This window comes from Osmerus eperlanus, chromosome 7 (genome assembly GCF_963692335.1).
Source record: "Osmerus eperlanus chromosome 7, fOsmEpe2.1, whole genome shotgun sequence".
Lineage (NCBI taxonomy): Eukaryota > Metazoa > Chordata > Actinopteri > Osmeriformes > Osmeridae > Osmerus > Osmerus eperlanus.
Genome location: NC_085024.1, coordinates 16824528 through 16845826, shown reverse-complemented (window position 1 = coordinate 16845826; position 21299 = coordinate 16824528). Strand labels below are relative to the sequence as shown.

The 21299-nt window shown below is 39.3% G+C and overlaps 3 protein-coding genes across 6 annotated transcripts; 2 read left to right on the top strand and 1 right to left on the bottom strand.

Annotated features, from left to right (window-relative positions):
* Positions 1–190: 190 nt before the first annotated feature.
* tektl1 (tektin like 1) lies at positions 191–3151 on the top strand. The gene is made up of 8 exons (XM_062465285.1): positions 191–619; positions 749–1024; positions 1159–1263; positions 1460–1610; positions 1804–1970; positions 2070–2165; positions 2274–2387; positions 2649–3151. The coding sequence occupies exons 1-8, from the start codon at positions 341–343 to the stop codon at positions 2844–2846; spliced, it is 1386 nt and encodes a 461-aa protein (XP_062321269.1). The 5' UTR covers positions 191–340; the 3' UTR covers positions 2847–3151.
* A 2218-nt stretch (positions 3152–5369) lies between these two features.
* fli1rs (Fli-1 proto-oncogene, ETS transcription factor-related sequence) lies at positions 5370–13857 on the bottom strand. 3 transcript variants are annotated; one of them, XM_062465282.1, is made up of 10 exons: positions 13699–13857; positions 9569–9771; positions 9232–9401; positions 7873–8076; positions 7687–7758; positions 7072–7140; positions 6813–6878; positions 6615–6662; positions 6257–6340; positions 5370–5966 (listed from the first exon to the last, which is right to left on the bottom strand). In XM_062465282.1, exons 1-10 carry the CDS (start codon positions 13714–13716, stop codon positions 5446–5448), a joined length of 1455 nt encoding a protein of 484 aa, XP_062321266.1. In that variant the 5' UTR covers positions 13717–13857; the 3' UTR covers positions 5370–5445. The 3 variants fall into 3 exon arrangements, with proteins under 3 accessions (XP_062321266.1, XP_062321268.1, XP_062321267.1); XM_062465284.1 differs by lacking the exon at positions 13699–13857 and adding an exon at positions 13181–13578; XM_062465283.1 differs by lacking the exon at positions 6257–6340.
* Positions 13858–17381: 3524 nt separating this feature from the next.
* On the top strand, positions 17382–20644 carry etsrp (ETS1-related protein). 2 transcript variants are annotated; one of them, XM_062465277.1, is made up of 8 exons: positions 17382–17512; positions 17724–17802; positions 18575–18655; positions 18798–18872; positions 18992–19150; positions 19276–19521; positions 19757–19875; positions 19983–20644. In XM_062465277.1, the coding sequence occupies exons 1-8, from the start codon at positions 17453–17455 to the stop codon at positions 20262–20264; spliced, it is 1101 nt and encodes a 366-aa protein (XP_062321261.1). In that variant the 5' UTR covers positions 17382–17452; the 3' UTR covers positions 20265–20644. The 2 variants fall into 2 exon arrangements, with proteins under 2 accessions (XP_062321261.1, XP_062321259.1); XM_062465275.1 differs by having other exon boundaries at positions 18542–18655; positions 19983–20643.
* Positions 20645–21299: the final 655 nt, after the last annotated feature.

Sequence of the window (21299 nt, the reverse complement as noted above, 5' to 3'; positions counted from 1 at the left end):
ATTTGTTGTTGAGGTGTCTTATTTGTTAGCTGTGCCTCTCACATTGCCGTTTACTCGCCAGGAACTTGATCTTGACAGATTAAATTGCAGAAACCCCAGAACTGACTGACCGACTTCAACACTTCACACACTGTCCAATCACAAACCGAGCCGAGTTTCTGGTTATGTTGCTTTAGAAACGACATGTAAACTTGTCGTAAACCCCCGGCGGTGATATGTGGAATTATGTTTGAACTTTAATTTGTCAAATAACCTGCGTTGCGTTTACTAAAAGCAAGAAGTAATACCATTTGAGGAAGGTGAAGCGGTAAAATCAGATTTTGATTCAACCTAGTGCAAGATGCCTGTTCAGTCGATTGCTCTTGGTTCTGTAACAATTGGACCACCGTCCTGGCGGGACAGCACAGTACGCTCTATACGGGCCGCAGAAGACTTGGTGCGGAAAACCCATCCTGAACGGTGGGGTAGCCGTAGGCCTACGCGTCCTATGAGTTGTAACGTCGTTACTTTTTCTCAGACGCATGCCGACACGGTTGATAAAGCCTCTAACAATGAAAAAAGCGATACTGAGAATCCCGTGTGGAACAATGGGACAAGACCACAAACCACAGGAAGAATGGTAAGAATTAACATCACACAAACGATGCACTGGCTATCCCCTTATAGCCTACAGTAGTAGCCTCTATGAAACTACAATATCAGTATGTTTTTATCTATGGGAGATTAATTCAAGCAATCTGCCCTGTAGTACCGCCATACAACATTTGAGGCCCCGTTCCCACCTCCCAGCCTGCGAGAGCAGTGTGCAGAAGTCAGTGTGGGCCTAGCATTTGAGTACATGCGTGGTGTGAGGGAGGTTGAGGCACAGTTACGCAGAAAAACAAGCAAGGTGTCCAAAGAGGCCACAAAGCTGGAGAGAGAAAGAGGAAATCTAGAGAAAGTGCTGCAGAGCCTGAAGCATGACATGCAGGTTAACAAGTGGAGTGTGGAAGGCAGGACCATGAGACCAGCTTCTACTGAATTGGTGAGTAGAAAGGATACTGACAAATGTGTAGGGCTATGCTGTTGAAATGCATATAACCTTTTATGATTTTAATCCCAATAGCACTTTTCCGATGTTCCTGTTGTTTTGACAAAACACCTGCTTTGTTCTTATAGGAAAGAGATGGTGCAGATCACTTACTGGAGTGTGAAAAAATGGAGCTGACTGAGCTGAAACGAGAGCTGGAAAGCACACTGAGAAACACATTGGCACAGCTACAGGTGATGACATGGGCATCCATTTAACAAGGCTCACTGGGTAGATGTCCTATTGAGAGTGGAAATCAACAAAATGTAAAATGTCTCATCGTCTACAATAGTAGATACATTCAATTCACTTTGCTTACTGTAAAATATGTAATGTGATGTTCGTCAACCTTAGTATTGGTTGGTCTTCCGTTCTTCATCTTTACTGTAGATCCTGGGGCAGAGTAGTAGGCAGCTGTTGGAGTGTGCCAGTGAAAGGTCTCGTGTATTGGAGCTCCTTCCACACAGCGGCTCACTCTCCAGAGGAGCCTCTCCTTCTCAAGCCCTCATCAAACCTGACCCTGCCGGTCCATTCACTCCAAGTACGGTGTCAATTACAAGCTTAAGTATTATCACAGTATATTGTGCTTCATCCCGTACAGATCGTTTTATAATGTTGGGTACCTTGCAAATTCGTGAAAACACAGCAACTGATTAGAAGCTAGCCTACTACCTATTTGCAATTTAATAAATTACCATTAAATATTATCAGCGAAATGTGATTCCTTGTCTCAGATTGTATGCAGGTCCTAAAGGCTTCCTTACTGGCTGTACAACAGTCACAGAAGCTGAGGGAGGACATCAAACAGATGGTCACTACTACCATCGCCAGACAAAGGGCTGCACATCGTACTGTCAATGATTGTCTTGTGCAGAAAATTGCAGAGACAATAACCCTAAAGGTACAGTTTAGCTAACTGACATTTAGCTAACTTACATTTAGCTTCTCTAAAATCCATTGCAGTTTCCAGCTTTATGTTTAATGTTATTCTCTTGCACAGCAAAACCTCCTTGTGATGTCTGCAGCAACCAGACAGGCGATTTTCCGTCAACAGAGGAAGCTCAACTGCATTAGCCACAGTCATAATGCAGCACTGGTATGCAGCATGGAAGTGGGAATTATGATAAAACTGAGGGATTGGCATTGTATTGACATTTCAAACAATTTAATTCGCATCTTTCTATGTTATCCATGTGTTCTCCAGGGCCCAAAGAACAGTGGAGATTTACTGTCCAGAGAGAAACTCAACAGGCCTATTGTCCAGATTTACCACAGACACCATGGTACACAGTTACTTGAGGCGTCTCATCTCCTGCAGGTGATTAATATATTAAAACAACAACAAAAAAATCACATGAACACCTTCTATAGTATGAAGCGCTGGCATTTGTAATGGCTCTATTCATTCATTTTCTTTCAGTAAAGTATTTCCCTTGTTAACGCCTGTATCAATTGGCATTCCGTAAACAGATAAACACAGATAATTAATAATGAATCAAATGTGGTTTTTAGAGAACGCGCCATGGTTATCACAACACCATGCTCCAGGAAACTAAGTCCTTATCTGTGTGATCTGTAGGGCAGTGCTGTGCTGAGGCGGTGCCTGCAGTCATCTGAGAATGAACTTGCAAAGCTGCAGGGCTCTTGTCAGCAGTTGACAGAAAACCTGAATGCCAAGAGGGCTGCAGCCCAAGTGGACTCAGCCGTGGTGAGGATGAGACGTCGGCTCGTTGATCAGCGGGCTGTTCCAAAAATCCTCCAACAGGGCCTGTACTGAGACACTTGCATTCGAATGTATGTTTTCTGCACAAAAAATCATGATATGGTATCAAGTGAAAAGGGAACCAATCTAGTTAGCTGATTGCATTTTCTAGAAAGATTGTTTTGTTTGTTTTCATAATTTACTTTAATTTGAACTTTAATTTAATCTTGAGTCTCTGGAACATTAGAATCAACTTTAATAGGGCTCTGACTATCACAGGAGATGGATTTGCTGGTTGTCATCTCGAAAAAGACAAGAAAGGGAATAGAAATGTGTTCTCACCTGCCCCTTTACTGTGCTCACAGTAGGATTCATTCTAGAAATAAACAGTATTGCTGTTAAATGAGTGTATATTATTTGTTGAGACTATCAGAAAATGTGGTTTGCTTAAGTTCCTAAACCTCTACATTTACCACATGTTTTTTTTAGAGATACTTTTATCCAAGGTGACTTTTAAGAGTCCCTCTTTAATATATCAGCAACACTTACTGATTTAAATATAGGTTTAAAAGATTCATCATACTGCATATGGTCATCTAGGTAGTGCAATTTCAGTACTCTGCATTTTTCTTTTGAGAAGCTAAAGTCACAAGACAGCAGGCCACTTGATAGTCCTCCCTCTGAACTTCACGTCTTTCATTATGAAATAAGGGATAATTTAATAAGGCTCTCTTCTTCTGTGGAGGAGCATAACAGGACCAACCTGTACATGGACACACATGTAGGCAAAACCAGAAACTACAGTACTACGTTAAAGACAGATAAAGATAAATTCAAGTAAATTATTCCATCTGTTTTCCATAGCACTTACACCAGCATAATCCTCAGACGTAGCCACAACAGATTAATGACTTAACTCTTATCATTTGGCGGCTAATGTCCTAATTTAATCAGACGTGTTAGGGTGGGGAGATACCGTAATCAAGAGAATATGGTGGGAGTCTATCTTCAGATCTCTGCAGCTGTTGTATAAGAAGAGTGAACTCCCAGGTAGACCAGGACACCACTGAAAAGATAACTGGGAAAGCATTTTTCTGTTCTAAAGAAGGTAGGTAGGTAGAGAAGCCTTAAGTGTGCAAAGGGGATAAAGATATTTTTACTTTTTGTGTGCAGTGAAATCATAACATGTCGCAGCTTCTCAGTTTCCTACTTTTCCTGTCTTTGCTTCCATCTGTGGGTAAGTGAAATACAAGAAAGATTTTAAGTAATTTGTGCTGTGAATTAATTTATCTCCGGTTCCTCTAGATTATGGGTTGTGGTTTTAGCTTCTTCCCAGGCGTCCTTTTCATATTGACCTTTGTATTATTAGATAATAAGGTAGATGTTAGATATTATACATAGTAGGTCACAAATCCTTATCTTGCTGATGTTTTGCTGATCTGGATGAGACAAAATACACTATAGTAATGCTAGAACTACATGTCAAATCTTTATTATCCAAATTTCAGTTACCCTGTTCTGTTACACCTGCGTGTTCCCTGCCATTTCTCCACTGGACTGTATCAGGTACCCAACTAAGTGCCCCATCGATCAACTGTGTCTGTCTAGCAGAGCCGTGGGGCAGCGAGGTGAGAGCTGGCCAAAAAAAACTGAGCAATGTATTACTAAATAAAATCATTATATGATAATGTTCTGGTGATATGAACCAATGTATTTCTGTTGAGATCTGTCAAAATATGTTTTGTTGTAAAAATGTTTTAGTTCCAAAAATATATCTGGGTTTGCATTTCCATTTATTTTTCAGGGGACTTCAGTGTAACCCTGTATGAGAAGAGCTGTGTTATATCCTCACTGTGTGGTCTGACCGGTGAGAAGTTTGCCATGGGCCTGAATTTCACCTTCACCAATGAATGCTGTGACACCAACCTATGTAATGGTGCTGGAACCACCTCTGCCCCCTACTGGATGGCCTCTGTCCTCTCACTCATCCTTTTCGCACTGTAGTGACTGTGTGAAGATTGCAAAAATTAATACATTGAAGCATAAACTTACATTGTACTTAGGATCAATTGCTTGGTATCAATTGCTAAATTAGTTCATTTTGTGCCAAATTCCAATATCAATGTTTTTTTATTGCCATTACAGTATATGGGTTAATAGTCCTATTGCTACAATCTTATGAAACATTCTGTACATTAAAGGTTTTAAGTCAATTAATACGATAATTAAAATAAATCCTTTCAAAAGTATTGAACAGAACATTTTGCTACTTCAAGACATCTCAAGTGATGACTGGTAACTTACAACTTTTTGGATTGATATTACACTCTTACAGTTTAATAAAAGAATGTGGTTACTGGACAAGTGAGTCACAGCTTTCAGTCCATGTTTGATTAATATTAAGTACATGTTCTTGAAATCTTTACACTGCTAATCCTTTCATTTAAAAATCAGCAGAAGCTTATAGTTGTCCTTTCCATTGATCATGTCAGAGAGCATTCCAACAAGCAGTATATGGATGGATTCTTATATGACTTTTTCAGCAATGGAAACTTCAACTTAACCAAACTTAAGTTTCCTGAAAGCTACATGCACAAGATCAGTTTCTCCCCGTTTCTGGCGATGCTTTGAGTGCTACAAAACAAGACCAGTGGAAAAGATACCTGAACAGTCCTTAGTAGAATGAGCTTAGGTGGGAATGAGTCCCTGGGTGTCGGGGCATGGCTGTGCCCTGATATATGGGGCCATTGGTTGAGTTCCAGTATGTTGATGGAGTCCCAAAAAAGTTCCCAGATGACACAGGCATAGGTGCGGCATGCCCACTCATGAAGTTCATTTTAGGCTGGTGGTTGTGGTAGGACTGCACATAAGGCTCTGCCTGGTATTTGATGATGGTGCCCTCCCCAGCATGGCTCTGGTGTGCCTGTGATATGCCCTGGAAGTCGAACTTGTATGCATAACGCTTTCCGTGCACTTTAGTCATTATGTTTTTGTCATAGTAGTAGCGCAGTGCGCGACTCAGCTTGTCGTAGTTCATATTGGGCTTGCTCTTGCGCTCACCCCAACGCTTGGCAACCTCGTCCGGGTCAGTCATCTTGAACTCACCATTGGTTCCCTCCCATGTGATGATGGAAGAGTTATTGCTGTCTGACAGTAACTCCAGCAGGAACTGCCACAGCTGGATCTGACCAGAGCCTGGGAAGGGAAACAGAAAAAAGAACTGGTGAAGGTGCTGTGTATAATGGTGTCTACACACATAAAGCACTGTGGGGAATACACAAATTGTCAAACTTTCCATACTCCTGACATGACTGTCATATAGATAAGGACTGCCCTATGGCCCAAAGGCTCAAAAGACAACTCAAACTAGTGATGAAAGTCGCACTTAAGTTTCAATTTATGTTTGAAGCCTAGGTTTTTTTTCTGTGCAAATGTGACTTTTTCACTGTGTGCCATGGTGAGGGTAAGACAGGCCAGGAACCTACCCACAGGCCTGTGAGTGCTTGGGTCAGGCAGCCTTAAAGAACTGTGTTTAGCTGTTCGGATCTTGGGTTCGAGGGATTGGCCTTCTGTTAGGAGACAGTGGGGCAAAGGGTCATACTGATGTTTAGCTGGACACAGCTCAAAGTGTTCAGGGAATGTTTTTGGATGTAACTAATTATGTGAATGTAAATTTAAAAGTGAATTTGAGGACTATTCATTTGTTACAGAATATTTTTGGTCCTCAAAGTCCTGATATGGATTGTGTGCTCCCTCATGTTGTCACCAAAGCAAACAGTGGAAAGAACACATTTTTTCTGACTTTACTGGTATTTTTTGTTAAGCTGTGGTACATGTTCTCACCTGGGTTGGCTAGACGACTACTGATGGGGCCTAATGCTTGGTAAGGGTCTGCACGAAAATGAAATGTGAAATGTGAAGTGACAGTGTTGTAACAAGTCATTTCAGATTAAAGTTAAATCCTCATTGTAATTTTAATTGCATTACAATTCATTCTCAAATACTGTAGGTTGAAGGGGACATTGAAATTGTTACACAAACCTTGTTGCACAACTCTTTGGGGAGGTTCTGTGACCCTGGCGCTGTGTTGGTGTTCCATATGAGTAGCTAATTCAAAAGAGAGAGGAATATTTGTAAGGACAAATGTCCTATGTCTGTTTCTTATTGTACTGGACAAATCACCCTCTGTTTTTACACACTTATGAAATCAGTCAAAAACTGTTGTCAGAACAACATGAGATGAAGTATTGGTTTTGAACAGTACTGTGGTTTCGCAAGTGTATCGTGTTTATCATCATACCCTTTGGTACAGCCGTTATGGCATTGGATGGCCAGCTGTTCCTCCTGTTTATCTCCTCAAAGTTGTTCTCTGCTCAAAAAACAAACAAAGATGAGACCTGACCAGTCAGAGAGGACTTTGAAGAGGACAGGCCGTCCATGGAAGGACGAAAGCCTGTAAATGATGACCAATACTGAATGATTCAAAAACAAAGGACTGCTTAAGATGATCCAGGACGCCGTTTGTCTGGGCTACCTTTGTTGCCACAAGATTGCCAATTGTGTCCCAAAGAGGACATTTACCCCCATTTCCTGCACTCGTGCAGCTGTGTCCTGTTTGAAACTGGCTTTAAGTTGTGTGCTCATCAAAAGAATAACTCGGGGTTCTGCTTAGGCAGAAAACACTACAGCTCTTTAAACTGTGTAATCTCAACAATCTACTGCATTGCATATATTTAATGCCCCACAATAATGCAATATTTTAATAGGTGCTTCCTGCCATATTGTCACTTCATCAATGACCATCAATTAATTCACTACATTTTTTAAGTAGGTTAACATCAGTTTTTTGCAGTCAAAGGATTTAGCACAAGTTGTCCTTAGTTATTAGTAAATATAGTTCATGGAGGTCCGTTACCTGCTTTGACCTGTAGTCTTGGCTGTTGTGGTGTGTTGGTGGGAGTTGTAGCATATGAAAAAGTAGGACTACCTAAAGGAAGGGAGATACTAGGATCAAAGTTGCAACAAATCCTTTTTCAGTTTTTATATATATGTACTTGAGTGATTCTAACAAGTTAAGATAAACCAGAGAACAGTGTCTTACTCTGCCGGAGGTAATTGAGGTGTGAGAGCAGGATGTCTGTGTTGTAGGCGGACGTGAGACGCATCATGTCCTCTTTGGTCATTTTGCAGAGAGATTTTCCATCAAGCGTGTGGAAGAGCATGACATCCACCTCTTCAAGGCAATACTCCTTTATGGCCCAGTCCAGCCACTGGCGCACATGGTCCTGAGACCACACCTCAGGGTCTGGGACCAAAAGGAGTTGGAAAAGGATTAAGACAGCTGAGATATCTGAATTTGTATTATGGAAACTATTTCTAAATGGTGCTCTAAAGCTAAAACACAGTGGACATTTTAGAGCCTTGTTGTTCTAAATAATGAGCACATTTGCATAATTTGTTGAACGTTAATATATCTATATTTACTTCACACTTGATATTGTACAGCAGATTTTTTAATCAATATGCTACCATGGCTAGTTGGCAATACTTTTTTGAAGTGTTACATAGCAGCCACAGACTTTCTTCAACTGCACATATACACAAAAGACAGCCCCACTAAGATACATTATAATTTCCCATCACTTTAGCATATACAATTGAACTATTATTGCTTAAGCAAAAGAAAACAACAGATATCAAATCACCATCCCTGCATTCAAAAAGACTACAAACATGGGGGCTACAAACATATTAAAGTAGAATCTTTGGATTGTACTTCCACTGTGGTAGTTGGTAGCTGTGGATCCCCTGCTCCCTAGAAAAGTCCTAATTTACCACAATCTGCTCTAACTAATTCATTCTAACAGATTAATGTAGGCCATATTTGCAGAAATATAATGACAATTAATTAATTTAATTAATTCTTTGGATTCTGAGTATATTAGGCCAAGGCCCTAATCGTTATTGAGTGATGAAACAGGAAATAAATCTCATGAACACATCACAAAATGTATTTTGTTCTTTGATTATTTCCAAATTACTTACATGAGTCATGCTTAGTTTTATTCAGCATCAGGGTCTCTAGTAATTTACGTTTCCAATTCCAGTTTTGTGCAAAGTTAGTTAATGCATTAACAATAATGCTAACATCCATTAATGTGTATTTTATTAGGGCACAGTTTTTTTAAACCATATGTTTTAACATATATTATGTTATTTCCATCTCCGAATAATCTGTCCACATCTAATTTACCACTTCCTCCACAACAGTTAAAAATAGACAACAGAGGTTGACCACTCCTTTCATCTCATCTTTCTCTAGCTGTTGACAAAACAGATAGAATTTAACCTTCATTTTTGCATCTGAATTATTCAGTGTTCTGACTTATGCTGAGGTGTATTAAAACTATTAGATCACATTATGTTGAAGAATACATCAAAGGTCCACAAGGAATCTCACCTGCGGGCACAATGACCCTCTTCTCTTCTGTGGCACTGTTTGGAGGGCTAGCAATTTGAGGGCTTGTGCGTGGCTCTGTGTAAGAGGGATGATAAGCCAGTTCGCTCCCTTCATTACTGCTCATGTGTCTGGAGCGTTTGGTCACACTACAGTCCACAGGGGACTCACAACTAGAGAGACAGAGGAAGATACGTGGGTGAGATTGTGGACCAGTCAGATGTCAACAGCTCTCATTTGACTGTCCTCTACATGTTGCCTGAAAAGGCAATTAATCTATAAATTTTTCCAGTACAATATAATATTTGGGCTTTGACCCACCCAACACATACACACTCACCTGGTACCATTAACCGGTTCACTTCTCCTCCCAGGGTTCTGTGGTCCCGGACCCACCCACTGTGGTTCAGTGGGATCGGGGCTGTGCTCGGCCTGGCTGAAGCCGCTGGACGATGTTACCTCCCCCTTCATGTGCATGCTGGGGGTGCTGGGAAAGGATGCCTCAAAGATTGATTGGTCCTCGCTCACCACAGATAGGGCTTCCTATCAGGAGAAAGTTGTACATTGTATACAGTAGCATAAGATGTCACGCATTAAATATTGAAATGTCACAGTAGGGTTTATTTGATGCGTTACAGAACTTAATAATGGTAAATAGTGATACATTTATTGTATGGTAAGATAGAAATATTAAGAAACGGTTTGCAGCACTTGGACAGATGACATACTCTGTACAGTGATATTTAATAGTTCTAGATTAAGAAGCTGGTGAAGTCTGATCAAAAGTAAAGAGATTATTTGTGCTGCTTCCTGTGTTTGTCGTTGAACAAAGGCACCAGACTCCATACCAACTTTTGATGGCACTCACCCCAGTGTACAAGTGTGGGTCTATGTGGGTGCTCTATAGAAGAAGTAAAGAGTATGGATGTTCAGTCCATGTATGTTTGTGTGTGTGTCTTTAAGTGTGCCTAATTGTGTGTTTGAGGATTTTTGCATTGTCTTTGTGGCTAGTACGTCAGTGCTGTGCTTTTTCAGTAGCCCCACAGGAAACCTGGCCCCCATGTGCAAAGAAACCTTTTGACACAGGACAAGGGATAGGAAACAGAGGGGGGGCACAAATTACAAATGTGGGTCATTTTAAAGCTGCAAAACAATCCAGAGTTGAAGGGCGGTGGGCACTGAGCAGAGACAAGAATACAGCGTTGATCAAAATTCTAAACCTACAGTTAGATTGTGTTATTCTAACTAAAGTGTTACCTGAGCATTGTAAAATGCATCTGCATGGCATTTCCTCCAATGGCAGACTAGTGGTGATGCACATTTTGAGGGTTGTTAGTTATAGCAACATTAGTTTAAATGGCAGTACTTTATTTATTATGCTATATGTAGATGTAGTACATGTAGGCTTACGGTATTTAGCCTACAAAGCAGAACTAACATGATATCACAGATGAGATGATGCTTAGTTCACATTAGGCCTCTACACTTTTATTTTCAATGGATTCGCTCTATTCCTGTCATTTCACTTAAATCTCCTTCTTTTGTCTCATTATTGAATTTTTTGGTCTCTCACCTCCGTTTATTGTTCTCACTCTGTAAGGGTTTAGAGTTGACCTCACTTTGTGGAGAAGTGAAACAATGGGCTGAGAGGAGGGCAGGAGTCTAGGCAGCAAAGGCTCATGTGATTCCTCTAAATTCATTACATTTGACCTAAACCTACTTTTAATAATATTATTGCTCATTTTTCAGTCTTAACTGTGTCAGTTAAGATGGTGATCTTGCCACAAGATCACTGTCCTGCTTTTTTCCCTCTCCTTTCTGTACGTTTCTTTGTGTGTTTCTTCTCTCTCTTTCTCATTTGCAAACTGACACAAATATACCCAGTGTGGCCTGACCGCCAATGCCACAACTGACTTCCTGTTCAATGAGTTTCGTATAGCAGACTGTGTTGCCGAGGAGACAAATCAACTATTTGCCTGCATATATAAATAACTAAATGTTGGTTTCTTCACATATACCAAAAGACAACTGTCTGTACTTATTCACAAGTTATGAAAGCATTACTGTGTTGTACATGTTGGACATTTTTGTATATAATTACAATGCAAAGGAATAACTTGGGCAGACCATAAATGTTATCTTATGCTCCAAACATTTATTGGCTATTCCCAAATCAAATAATTGTCTAATGATAAGGGTGGTTATCACACAGTTTAAACAAAACAGTAACCAAAAATTATTTATTTTTATCTTCCAAGTGAACTAACCAGGCAACCTATTTTCTTTCATGAAACACTTGTGTGAAAACACCATGTATTTCAAAACAAAATTGTAACCTCAGTGTACTGTATACAGGGTTGGGCTGTATTGTCTTTTTCCTGATTCTTGACATTCTTGACTGTTATACCAACTGCGTTTCATAGGCTCATTAAATTACATGCTTTTGTTCTAAACATTTGGTTTATTAATGTAGATGTTGTGTGTGGCAGCTGTATACTGTCCATATCTACACGTAGATAAGATCAGTTCGATTTTACACATGTAAGACTTTAGTCAGTTATGCAAGTAAATTGATCAAGCCTATATGACTAAATAGGCCTACTGCTAAAATTACAACATTAGCATGTAAGATGAGAAGCATGGGGATACATTAACAAAAAAATCCAAAACATGGACCAACACCATCAGTAACACACATCAGACACAGAGACAATGAAAGCAGAAACAGGAATTCAACGAAGCTGATTTTGCAAAGGCCTGAGCAGATGCGGCTTGAACTGCAGAACACGATGTGGTTTTCGCAACAGTTTCTCTATGGCGACATCATGGCCTTCTAGGGCGGCAAACAATACAATTTACAATGTTTTCTTGCCAGACTTTCGGGGTTCAAGAAAGTTTGTCAAATTGGTTGAAATCACAAGGTATCTACTCACATGTAAAACAATGCATTACCTCGTTACATACTGTTAGATGTTTTTCAAAGTATTTTAGTACCTTTCAGCTCAAGTTAAGGGAACGGATATGTGTGCGGAAAGTATGTGGTTTGAAACAGGAAGCCTGTTGAGTTCAGATAACGACACCTGACAAGCTCTCCAGTTAAATAACCTAAACAACTGACTTCACTTGGATAAAACCAATAGCCTGAAATTTAATCAATCAGTTATAAGGCCTACATTATTTACGTTTGTGAGCGACTATTTTAAATAGTCAGTATCCTGCTGCTGTTTAACAATTTCACAAAAATGTGGGTATTAACAAGGTTGAATTAGGCCTGCCTCAACTCTTCGGGGAGTATTGAAACTGCAAAGGAAGCATTCCAGTTTTTCCTAGAGAGATAATCCATCCAAATGATGGAAAATTACATTTTATTTTAACCTTGATTGCAACCGCGCGGTTATTCGTTCTGCAATGTTGACGGATTTTGCTTATAAGATTCATAAGCCACATACTATAGCTTACTGATTCTTTAGACCCCATTTTTTTTAAATGTTAAAATATTACTGTCGTGATTGGGCCTATACACGATTAATCATATAGAAATTAACTACACAACTTGTTCTCTACACAATCTAGTGCAAAAAGCCTAAGCCTAAAGTATAAGCTCATTAAATAGCCTAACCGATATATTTTTTTCGTAATTGGATAAAGTAAAAGTAGCTGTTAGGGGGTTAGTCTAGCCTATATGAATAGTTAATAATGAAAGGTTCATATACGATAAGCTTTCAGTAAAAAATAAACAAGTTAGGCTATTTGTTTCCTTGATAGGCTGAAGGTTTATTTATATGACATACGCGACTTAAGGCATCCGTTTGTCATTCGATGACAAAACTTCAGGCCTTAACTGTTGCTCAATGTAGTTGTTCAAATCTATGGTCAATAGGCCTAATTACTTTCATTTAGGAGTGGTCATGATTATTTAAAAAATCAAAAGATACACACAAAATACACCTACCAGTCATCTCAGTATAATTCCACCAGCTCTTTGTAATGTGATTTTGTATCCGAAGTTTCATGGCGCCAGAAACACCTGCGTTGCGCACACCTTTTCGGGTAATTATGAGGCCAGATGATTTATTTGCAAATGAATGTCTTGCTGTTAAAGGCATAACATTAACTATTTGAGCACGATTTTACATAGGCCTATGTATACTCAAAAACAGTTTGAATCCTACTTAAATGTAAAAAAATCTTTAAATAGCATTTGTTTTAGATATCCCGGCGCACGCACACTGGGCACGAATAGTTTTTATTCTGCGTAAAGATGTGGTGGTTACTTGTGTTATTAAAGAGCCGACATACAACCACGAACGGGAAGGAAGAGGAAATTTTGTACGAGAAGGAAAGAGTGGGGACTTCGCATCACCGCCTTGTCTCTCTCACAGAGACCTGCTAACCGACTTAGTGAGTGGCTGCAGCAATCTTTTTCAGAGGAGAGTCGACATTGAAAAAAGACAGAAGTAATAACCCTACCTTTATTGTACAGTCCATTGCAAGAGTATCTTAGTCCTTATTTCTCATTTAGTCCTTTTGATATTATTACTTAATAGCCTTGATAACCTCACTGAGTCGCATCAATCCTTCCACCGGCGCATTAACTCTATGGTGCAAACCATTGCATCGACAAATTTCGCAAAGACGATAACCGGATGGCAATTTTTTTTTTCTCTGTCTCTAAATTGGGAAGTGAAGTCATTCTAACAACGCATTGAGACTGGGTCCCTGCTGGTGTGGTTTTAACTAAACCCTTCTCAGTTCCAATGACATTAAGTAGCTTTTTCTGCTAATAGGGCCCAGATTACATAAGATGACAAACCTACTTTAAACTATAGTGTGTTAAACTATACTAATGTGTTTCTGAAAATGAGAGCTGAATAGGCAAATTTTCGATCCACATTTTGACAAGTTAACAGATTTTTCTGAATAGGCTACAGTCAAGTAATCAAATTCTGGAGTAGTCTAAAGTCTAAATACACTAAACTACAGCCTAACCTATACTGAAACTAGTCATAAGTGTTACTATCGATAAAACTTTCCAGAAATGTAAAATGTAAGCCTATGGCATAGGCTATATTTTCATGAGACCGTAGGCTATATTTTCATGAGACCGTAGGCTATAGCCTAGACCTGTTGGATAACATTAGCCCATAGCCCAGTTTTGCTGATCATCTAAACTATACTTATTAATTTGTGCGTAGGCTACACCGTAAGCATTAGGCTATACATTACTACATTACTATACGACATTATGGCATCCAGGGCTGTAATCATAATATATATTGGGGGGGACACCCCCCCCCCCCTAAAAATATAAATAAAATATAAATGTGCTACGCTACGACAGGCAACCACGCACGCTGTCCGAAATTATCATAAAAAATGTAATTATATTCATAACTAAACGTAAAAAGTTTTCGGGGGGTTATCCTCAGATTCCCCAGCAGATTTCGTCCACCCTAATGTTAACTCCATCTAGGCTACATGTATCCTAGCAGTTGTCCCATGTTGCAAAAAGATTGGAATAAGTGTTTAGGTTAATTTGTTTGTGTTTATAGGGTAGATAACAGTGCTAGGGGCCACATCTTAATAAACACAATACAAGGCTATTACAAGAATTGCCAGAGGGTGAATACAATTGGATATTTCGACCAACTAAATACTATTTTTGGGGGGTTTAGGCTATGTTGATTATGGTCTTATCGTGGGATGTACGTTAGAAGCAAATTGTCTAAACGTTTTTGTCAAAGCATCGTCTTTTATATATTGTAAGCAATATGTAAGCTAGCCTATTGCACATCAGACTGCTTATAGGAATTACTTAGGCCCATAGGCCATATTAAAGAAAAACTCATACCACTCGTCGGGTTGACAGCTTGTCATGGTGTGTATAGGCCCCTATGGATGTATAGGCGGTATCATATATCAGCTATTATATATCAACAATAATATAACAACACAAAATCACAGTTTTAACCTCCTACCAGAGGTAGACAAGTTCTGACCAACAATCTCGGGGTAATTTATGGCGTAGCCGACATCCTGCCATGTAGCCTATAACCTACAACTCACCCAGGGCCTTTGGAAGTAAAGACGCCCAAATCATGTATCCACCACCACACTTTGGATAAGCTACTTTTTGCAGGCCTTGCGTTTTTAGGACTGCTTTGGCCTATTTTCAAATTTTCAAACCTTTGACCAAATGTTCAGCAATTCTTCATTTGACTGTAGGCTATAGCCCATCTAAAAAAGGAACCTTTTTTGATGCCTTGCTATGTGTAGGCCTTAGGACCTATGTCAAACTTCCTTGTAGCCTATTGCCTAAGCGATTTAAATCAATCCAACTGAAACTTATTTGTTTCAAATCAGGATTCAAAATAGCTTTGTAATGGAATCATTCGATTTACACATTCAACTAAATGATAAACCCTTATACATGTGCATAAATGCCAAACGTTTAGCTACATAGCCTACCCTAAGTTTATGTTATAAAAAAAGGAAACATTGGTAAATAAGCTATATTTAGGTTTCAATAGCTTGGAACAGAAGTAGACTAACCTGCTATCCACTTTATTGAGATTTAACGTCAAATCACACTTTTCAAATCCACGCGTAGGCAAGCTATATAGTGATGGGTCGATCACTATATCAGCACCTTGGAGAGCCCCTGGACATTGGGTAGCCTACATGATGATCAATGTAGATCAATGTAGCCCATAGGGCTTAGGCTACACAACGTATAGGGAATGTAACCTAGACAACAACATTTAATTTTGCATTTGCATGCAGCCTGTAGGCCTGAGTCCGTTCCACCTGTATGAGCATTTCATATGCGCCCGTTTTATGTTTATATGTACGAACATTTTATAAGTAGGCTAAGCGTGTGTGAATGCGTTTCATATATATGCGAGCTATTATGTGTATATGTGAGTTTTCAGTAGCCCGTTAATGCAGCGTTTCACGTGTGAAAGTGTAGGCCTATGTGTTTTATATGTGTGAAAGAACAGTCTGAAATATTTCCTAAATGGCCCCTCATAGTTTTAGAGCCTTATTCATGAGCTGTACGGCGTTGAACAAAGGTGCTTTCAAATACACACCTTTCATCATAGCCTACATATGGCCTTAGTGTCTCTGGAAACGATGTCTTGGCTTGGAGACTCTGGATTGCACAGGCTGTTATAGGCTATTGAAAGTAAGCTATCTGTTGCATCAGGTCTGGTATATTGCTTTATTAGGCTAATTTGGTTGGTATTGTTAGTAGGCTAACCTATCATTTAATTTGTATTCTGTAATATATTATTATTATAAGTAGGCTATATTCTATTTAGTTAAACATTGAAGGCTAGTTGGCATACATACATTATTGCAGTAATTTCGATCCTGATAGCCTATCTAAAAGCAATTAGATATTATTGTTAATCAGTTGGTTTTGCCTTAGACCAACAGACCAAGTCGTGTAATTCAATCCCTGATGTGTCCTTGTCGGGAGACAGATTGTAATCACGACTCGTGTCTTCACATGGTGCACGATTCTGTAGCTCACTTTTCCAGATGTGGCTTATTTTTTTCTCTCTGTCCGGGGAAAATGGCAAGGCTGTTTGTTTAAGGCCCTTGCACCGTCTTATCTACTCAGGCCACTCACGCCAGGATTTCAGGGTTCTTCAGCAAGTCGTTTTACGGGCTATTGTTCTGCCAAATGGCTTCTAAAGATATGTTTACGGCCTCCAACCTCATTAAAATCGACTTGTTCTGATTTTTTTTAAGCCTTTACTCACCAAACAAAATATTTTACGAATGGGTGCTTATTCACATGGTGAGAAATAGGCATATAGCTGTCTGAAGTTATGCAACACTGCATTTAATTAAATTATTTTGGACCAAGATATCTATTCGTGTCATAATAAACTGCTTTATTATAAACCTTTTAACAGAATTTCCGAAATCAATGAGGAATTGAACGCTTAAATGTCACCTCATTATAATTACTGGATTCTTATGAATGGATACGGCACGAAGCTGTCAAATTTGTGTTTGAGACTTGTCTGACAACACGCCCAGTTCAACTGGAAGCAGTGGTCACGAATCAAGAGGACGCATTCCTTTGCGTTCTGGAACGAACACGCCCCTTTCATGCTCCAACGCTTTATATAAGGGGCCTAGATCGGGATGAAAGACAACACAATTCAGGATACCTTTAAACTATAAGTAGAAACAGTAGTTTACGAGGAATATGTACTGGGATAACATCCATAAAACTATCGAGAGAGACTTAGACAAAGATTCTATAAAGGTAGGACATTGTCTGAAGTGTAGCCTATGCTTTGTGTTTATGCAGAGTACACATAATATATTATAGACTATATATTGTAGGCTATTGTGTGAACAGAGAAAATTAACATTTTAAATAAAATCACAGCATATTAAATATACATGAATATTGAAAGTATAGTTTTCAGAAGAAAATCCATGTATCTTAAATGTTTACACTCATCTTTTCCCAGATGGAGATGTACCAAGCTGGACATTACACAGACTTCAGAACACAAGAAGTTCCTGCTGGTTTTGACTTTGCAGCATATGGTAAGCCATGTTTTAATTGGATTTTCCTGTATTAATCAACATGAATTAGTCTTCAAACAAACCATAACTGTTCAACCATCTGTAAGTTTGAGCAAAAAAGGCTTACAAAGGCTTGTAGACCATCCATTCCATATATCCGGTTGCTCTGAACACTTGAAGGACAAAGGAAATGTTTGCAAACACCCCGGTGACCATATAATAATGGGACCTTGACATTAGGTCCTTTTGCCCAAACCAGGGTCTGTATCATGGGGCTGGGTCGTGTATTTGTGCATCAACTGTTTCTGAATGATTTCTGAATGGAGGCTTAGAGACAGGGTGGTCAGGTTAAAGATACTCCCAGTTTTGCTCCCTTTCATTTCCCCCTAATCCTTTCCTCCAGATTTCCTCCTCCAACAGATTTAGAACCCTCTCATCACTACTCTGTCACACTCCTTCCGTTTGTGTTTCCTCCTCCTCTTCCGCTCAGTTTCTTCCTCTCTTCTTCCTTTCTTTCTTCCTTCATTCAATTAACTCTGTGCTGAGTCTGACAGAAAACAGATTGTGTTCATTCTATAGTTTCCTTGAGATGGTCTTCTAAATATATATATATATTTAAACTAATTGTCCATCCATTTCCCTGTTTCACTAAAACAACATTAGTTTTTGTTCTCTGTGGCCTCTTCTCCAGCCTGTTCTGTGCTGTTTCTCAATGCACACTGCCTCTAACTCTTCCCTCTCTTACACTTGTGACCTTCAGACTACAATGGTGAAGACCTGTCTTTTCTGTTAGACAGTAAAGGACCTGGGCAGCAGCAGTACCTGGACAGCTACCGAGAGCCACAAAAACAAAAATGCCTACATGATATCAAAGGTAAACCTGCAATATTTATATATAAACAATATATTGCAATACAAACACAAATATTTCAGCACATCATTATAACTATACAAAAAAAAGTAAAAATCAGTAAAAATTACTGTTTAATTTAAGTCATCTCCCATGGGATTTTCAGTAAACACCAATGACTCTGTACTGTTCAACCTGGATTCATACCCAGAATTAAGCTGTTGGGCGTCAAACCCACGTGGTGAGTGAATATTTTACATTTCTAACATTTAAGTAAGGATCACATGACGAATTATGATCAATAACTTACAAATAAATACTGACGAATGATGAAAAATATACCAATTATTTTCTCTCAAGATGCGGTGACTTTGGACCATTCCACTCAGACCTACCACAGTCTAATGCCCCAGAAAGGACAATTGAGCCCAGGCATAGATGACGCCAGCAGCCCTTTCTTGCAGAGTAAAGACACCAACCACAGAGGAATCACTAGCACTGTCAGCCTAGACCATCTTGGTAATGTTTTTACACAAAAAAAACAGTTATCCTAATTACACAAATAGGCCCATGTATATTAAATAATGACTATGTCAGAGTGTTAACCATGTGAAATCTAAAACTTTCTTTGTCCCTCCGCACAGGTGAAGTAGTCCAGAGTTATGGTCACAACCTAGGTGAGCTGTATGACTTGGAAGAACAAAGATCTTCCTCTTTCTGGCCTGAATATCCTACGCTTGGCTACACAGCCCCCATGCCACACCCAACTGCTTCAAAAGCTGGATCCCAGTCACCAGAGCAGTACTGCCCTCGTGTGGCTAAACGCAAAAGTACACACTCCCAAAGACCAGCGAGAGAAGGACAGATGGTGGGCATGTCAACTTATCCAGGTAAGAAAGTCGCTTCCCTGTATGTTTGCATGGTTTGGCTCCTTTTTAGTGTTTAATTGTTGTTTGTTTGGACCTAATGAGCTATTTGTTACAGCAGATAATTTTCCAGGCTTATATTATCATTCAAGATGAAACAAGCACCCACATCTTTCAACAATCAAATATTTAAGTTTGAACTCCTCTATATGTATCTTAAATGCTTCACAGTAAAGATGGGATTTTTTCCTCTTTTCAGGATCTGGCCCTATCCTGTTGTGGCAGTTCCTTTTGGAGCTTCTGCTCGACTCTGCCTGTCATAGCTTTATCTCCTGGACTGGAGACGGCTGGGAGTTCAAGATGTCTGACCCAGCAGAGGTGATCTTATTTATCATCTGGCAGCTTAAAAAAAGTTGACATTTAATATTTTGTCATTTGATCTCTGATTCGCCATGATTAATCACCTTTCATCTGTCTTGGGTCAGGTGGCTAAACGTTGGGGCCAGTGCAAGAACAAGCCCAAGATGAACTACGAGAAGTTGAGTCGTGGTCTACGCTACTACTACCACAAGAACATCATCCACAAGACGGCAGGAAAACGCTATGTGTACCGCTTTGTCTGCGATGTGCAGGGTATGGTGGGGAAGACTGCACAGGAGGTCCTTGACAGCCTGAACATTATATCTACAGGCATAGAGTCCTCTTGGCAGTGCCCGGATGTGACACCAACATCCCCAGAACAGAGCAATGACACATGGGCAGTATAGTAGTGGACAAGCTTTTAAAGGTTTGTTGTGGCCACATCAGGGAAGACCTTCTCCGCCTATTGGCCAATGACTCTACAACCTCTGATTTAATCAATTGTCAATGCAATGTTGTTGAATGCATTAACTGATGTTAGTTATTGATGTGAAATTGGAAACATTATTTTCTTGAGAGGCAGGTTATTTAAATTTAGCACTATGCAATATATTAGCCTAAAGCTATACTTTGTTTTGTAAAAATGTTTTACTCTGATTTGAGTAGTGATAGTTTGTAAATGGAAATATTTTTCTACATATACATTTACATATAGACTAAATAAAATGACAATGTGATTGAATAAAAAATAATCTGTCTATTCTGTTCAGCTACAAACTGTTTTGGGCCTTTGTCTTTAATATAAAATGTGAGGTAAACTGGTGTTGCTTGTAAACAAGCATGTCTTTTTAAAAATAATTTTCGCAAAATCGCATTAATTCTTCAATGGCAAACAACATCAAGAATTTGATTTCAACACCCTGAATCCTGTCACGTTATGTAAAGCAAATGTATATCTTAACCCTATGGAACTTACACCAAAAACTGTTTTAAAACCAGTTATATTGATCTGCCATGGATTGCATCTTATCAGCCTTAAATATGGAAAGGTTTCATTAATTCTTTAGGACATACTGGACATAAAAAATAAAAAAAATAAAAAAAATATAATATTCATCCGATGAACATTGTGAACAGCAGTTGTGATCTGACTTAACTCATGAATTTGCCCTGTAGCTGAAGAGGTGCAAGTTAGTTTGGTGTGCATCTCATTTTGGCATAGAGTTGTCGGCATGCAAACTTAACATTGAAAAAAAGCTGTTGGCGATCCCATGGACCTCAAGGAGATAGCTTTAAGGAAAAAGCTGATTTAATGTAGTGCTTTTTGCTTCCTTATCTGAAGATCGCAGATGCATGCACAATGACCACAAACAAACAATTGTTGCAAATCTCAGAACTTTCATTTTTCTCCACAACATTGTGAACAATCACATCGTTTCCCC

Coding starts and splice junctions, on each gene's coding strand:
- tektl1 (XM_062465285.1), top strand. CDS start 341: ATGCCTGTTCAGTCGATTGCTCTTGGTTCTGTAACAATTGGACCACCG. Junction 1,264..1,459: donor ACACATTGGCACAGCTACAG/GTGATGACATGG, acceptor TCTTTACTGTAG/ATCCTGGGGCAGAGTAGTAG. Junction 1,971..2,069: donor CAGAGACAATAACCCTAAAG/GTACAGTTTAGC, acceptor TCTCTTGCACAG/CAAAACCTCCTTGTGATGTC.
- fli1rs (XM_062465282.1), bottom strand. Junction 7,141..7,686: donor AAGACTACAGGTCAAAGCAG/GTAACGGACCTC, acceptor TTTTTTGAGCAG/AGAACAACTTTGAGGAGATA. Junction 6,879..7,071: donor CATAACGGCTGTACCAAAGG/GTATGATGATAA, acceptor CTTTTGAATTAG/CTACTCATATGGAACACCAA.
- etsrp (XM_062465275.1), top strand. CDS start 17,453: ATGTACTGGGATAACATCCATAAAACTATCGAGAGAGACTTAGACAAA. Junction 17,803..18,541: donor TTTTGACTTTGCAGCATATG/GTAAGCCATGTT, acceptor TGTGACCTTCAG/ACTACAATGGTGAAGACCTG. Junction 18,656..18,797: donor ATGCCTACATGATATCAAAG/GTAAACCTGCAA, acceptor TGGGATTTTCAG/TAAACACCAATGACTCTGTA.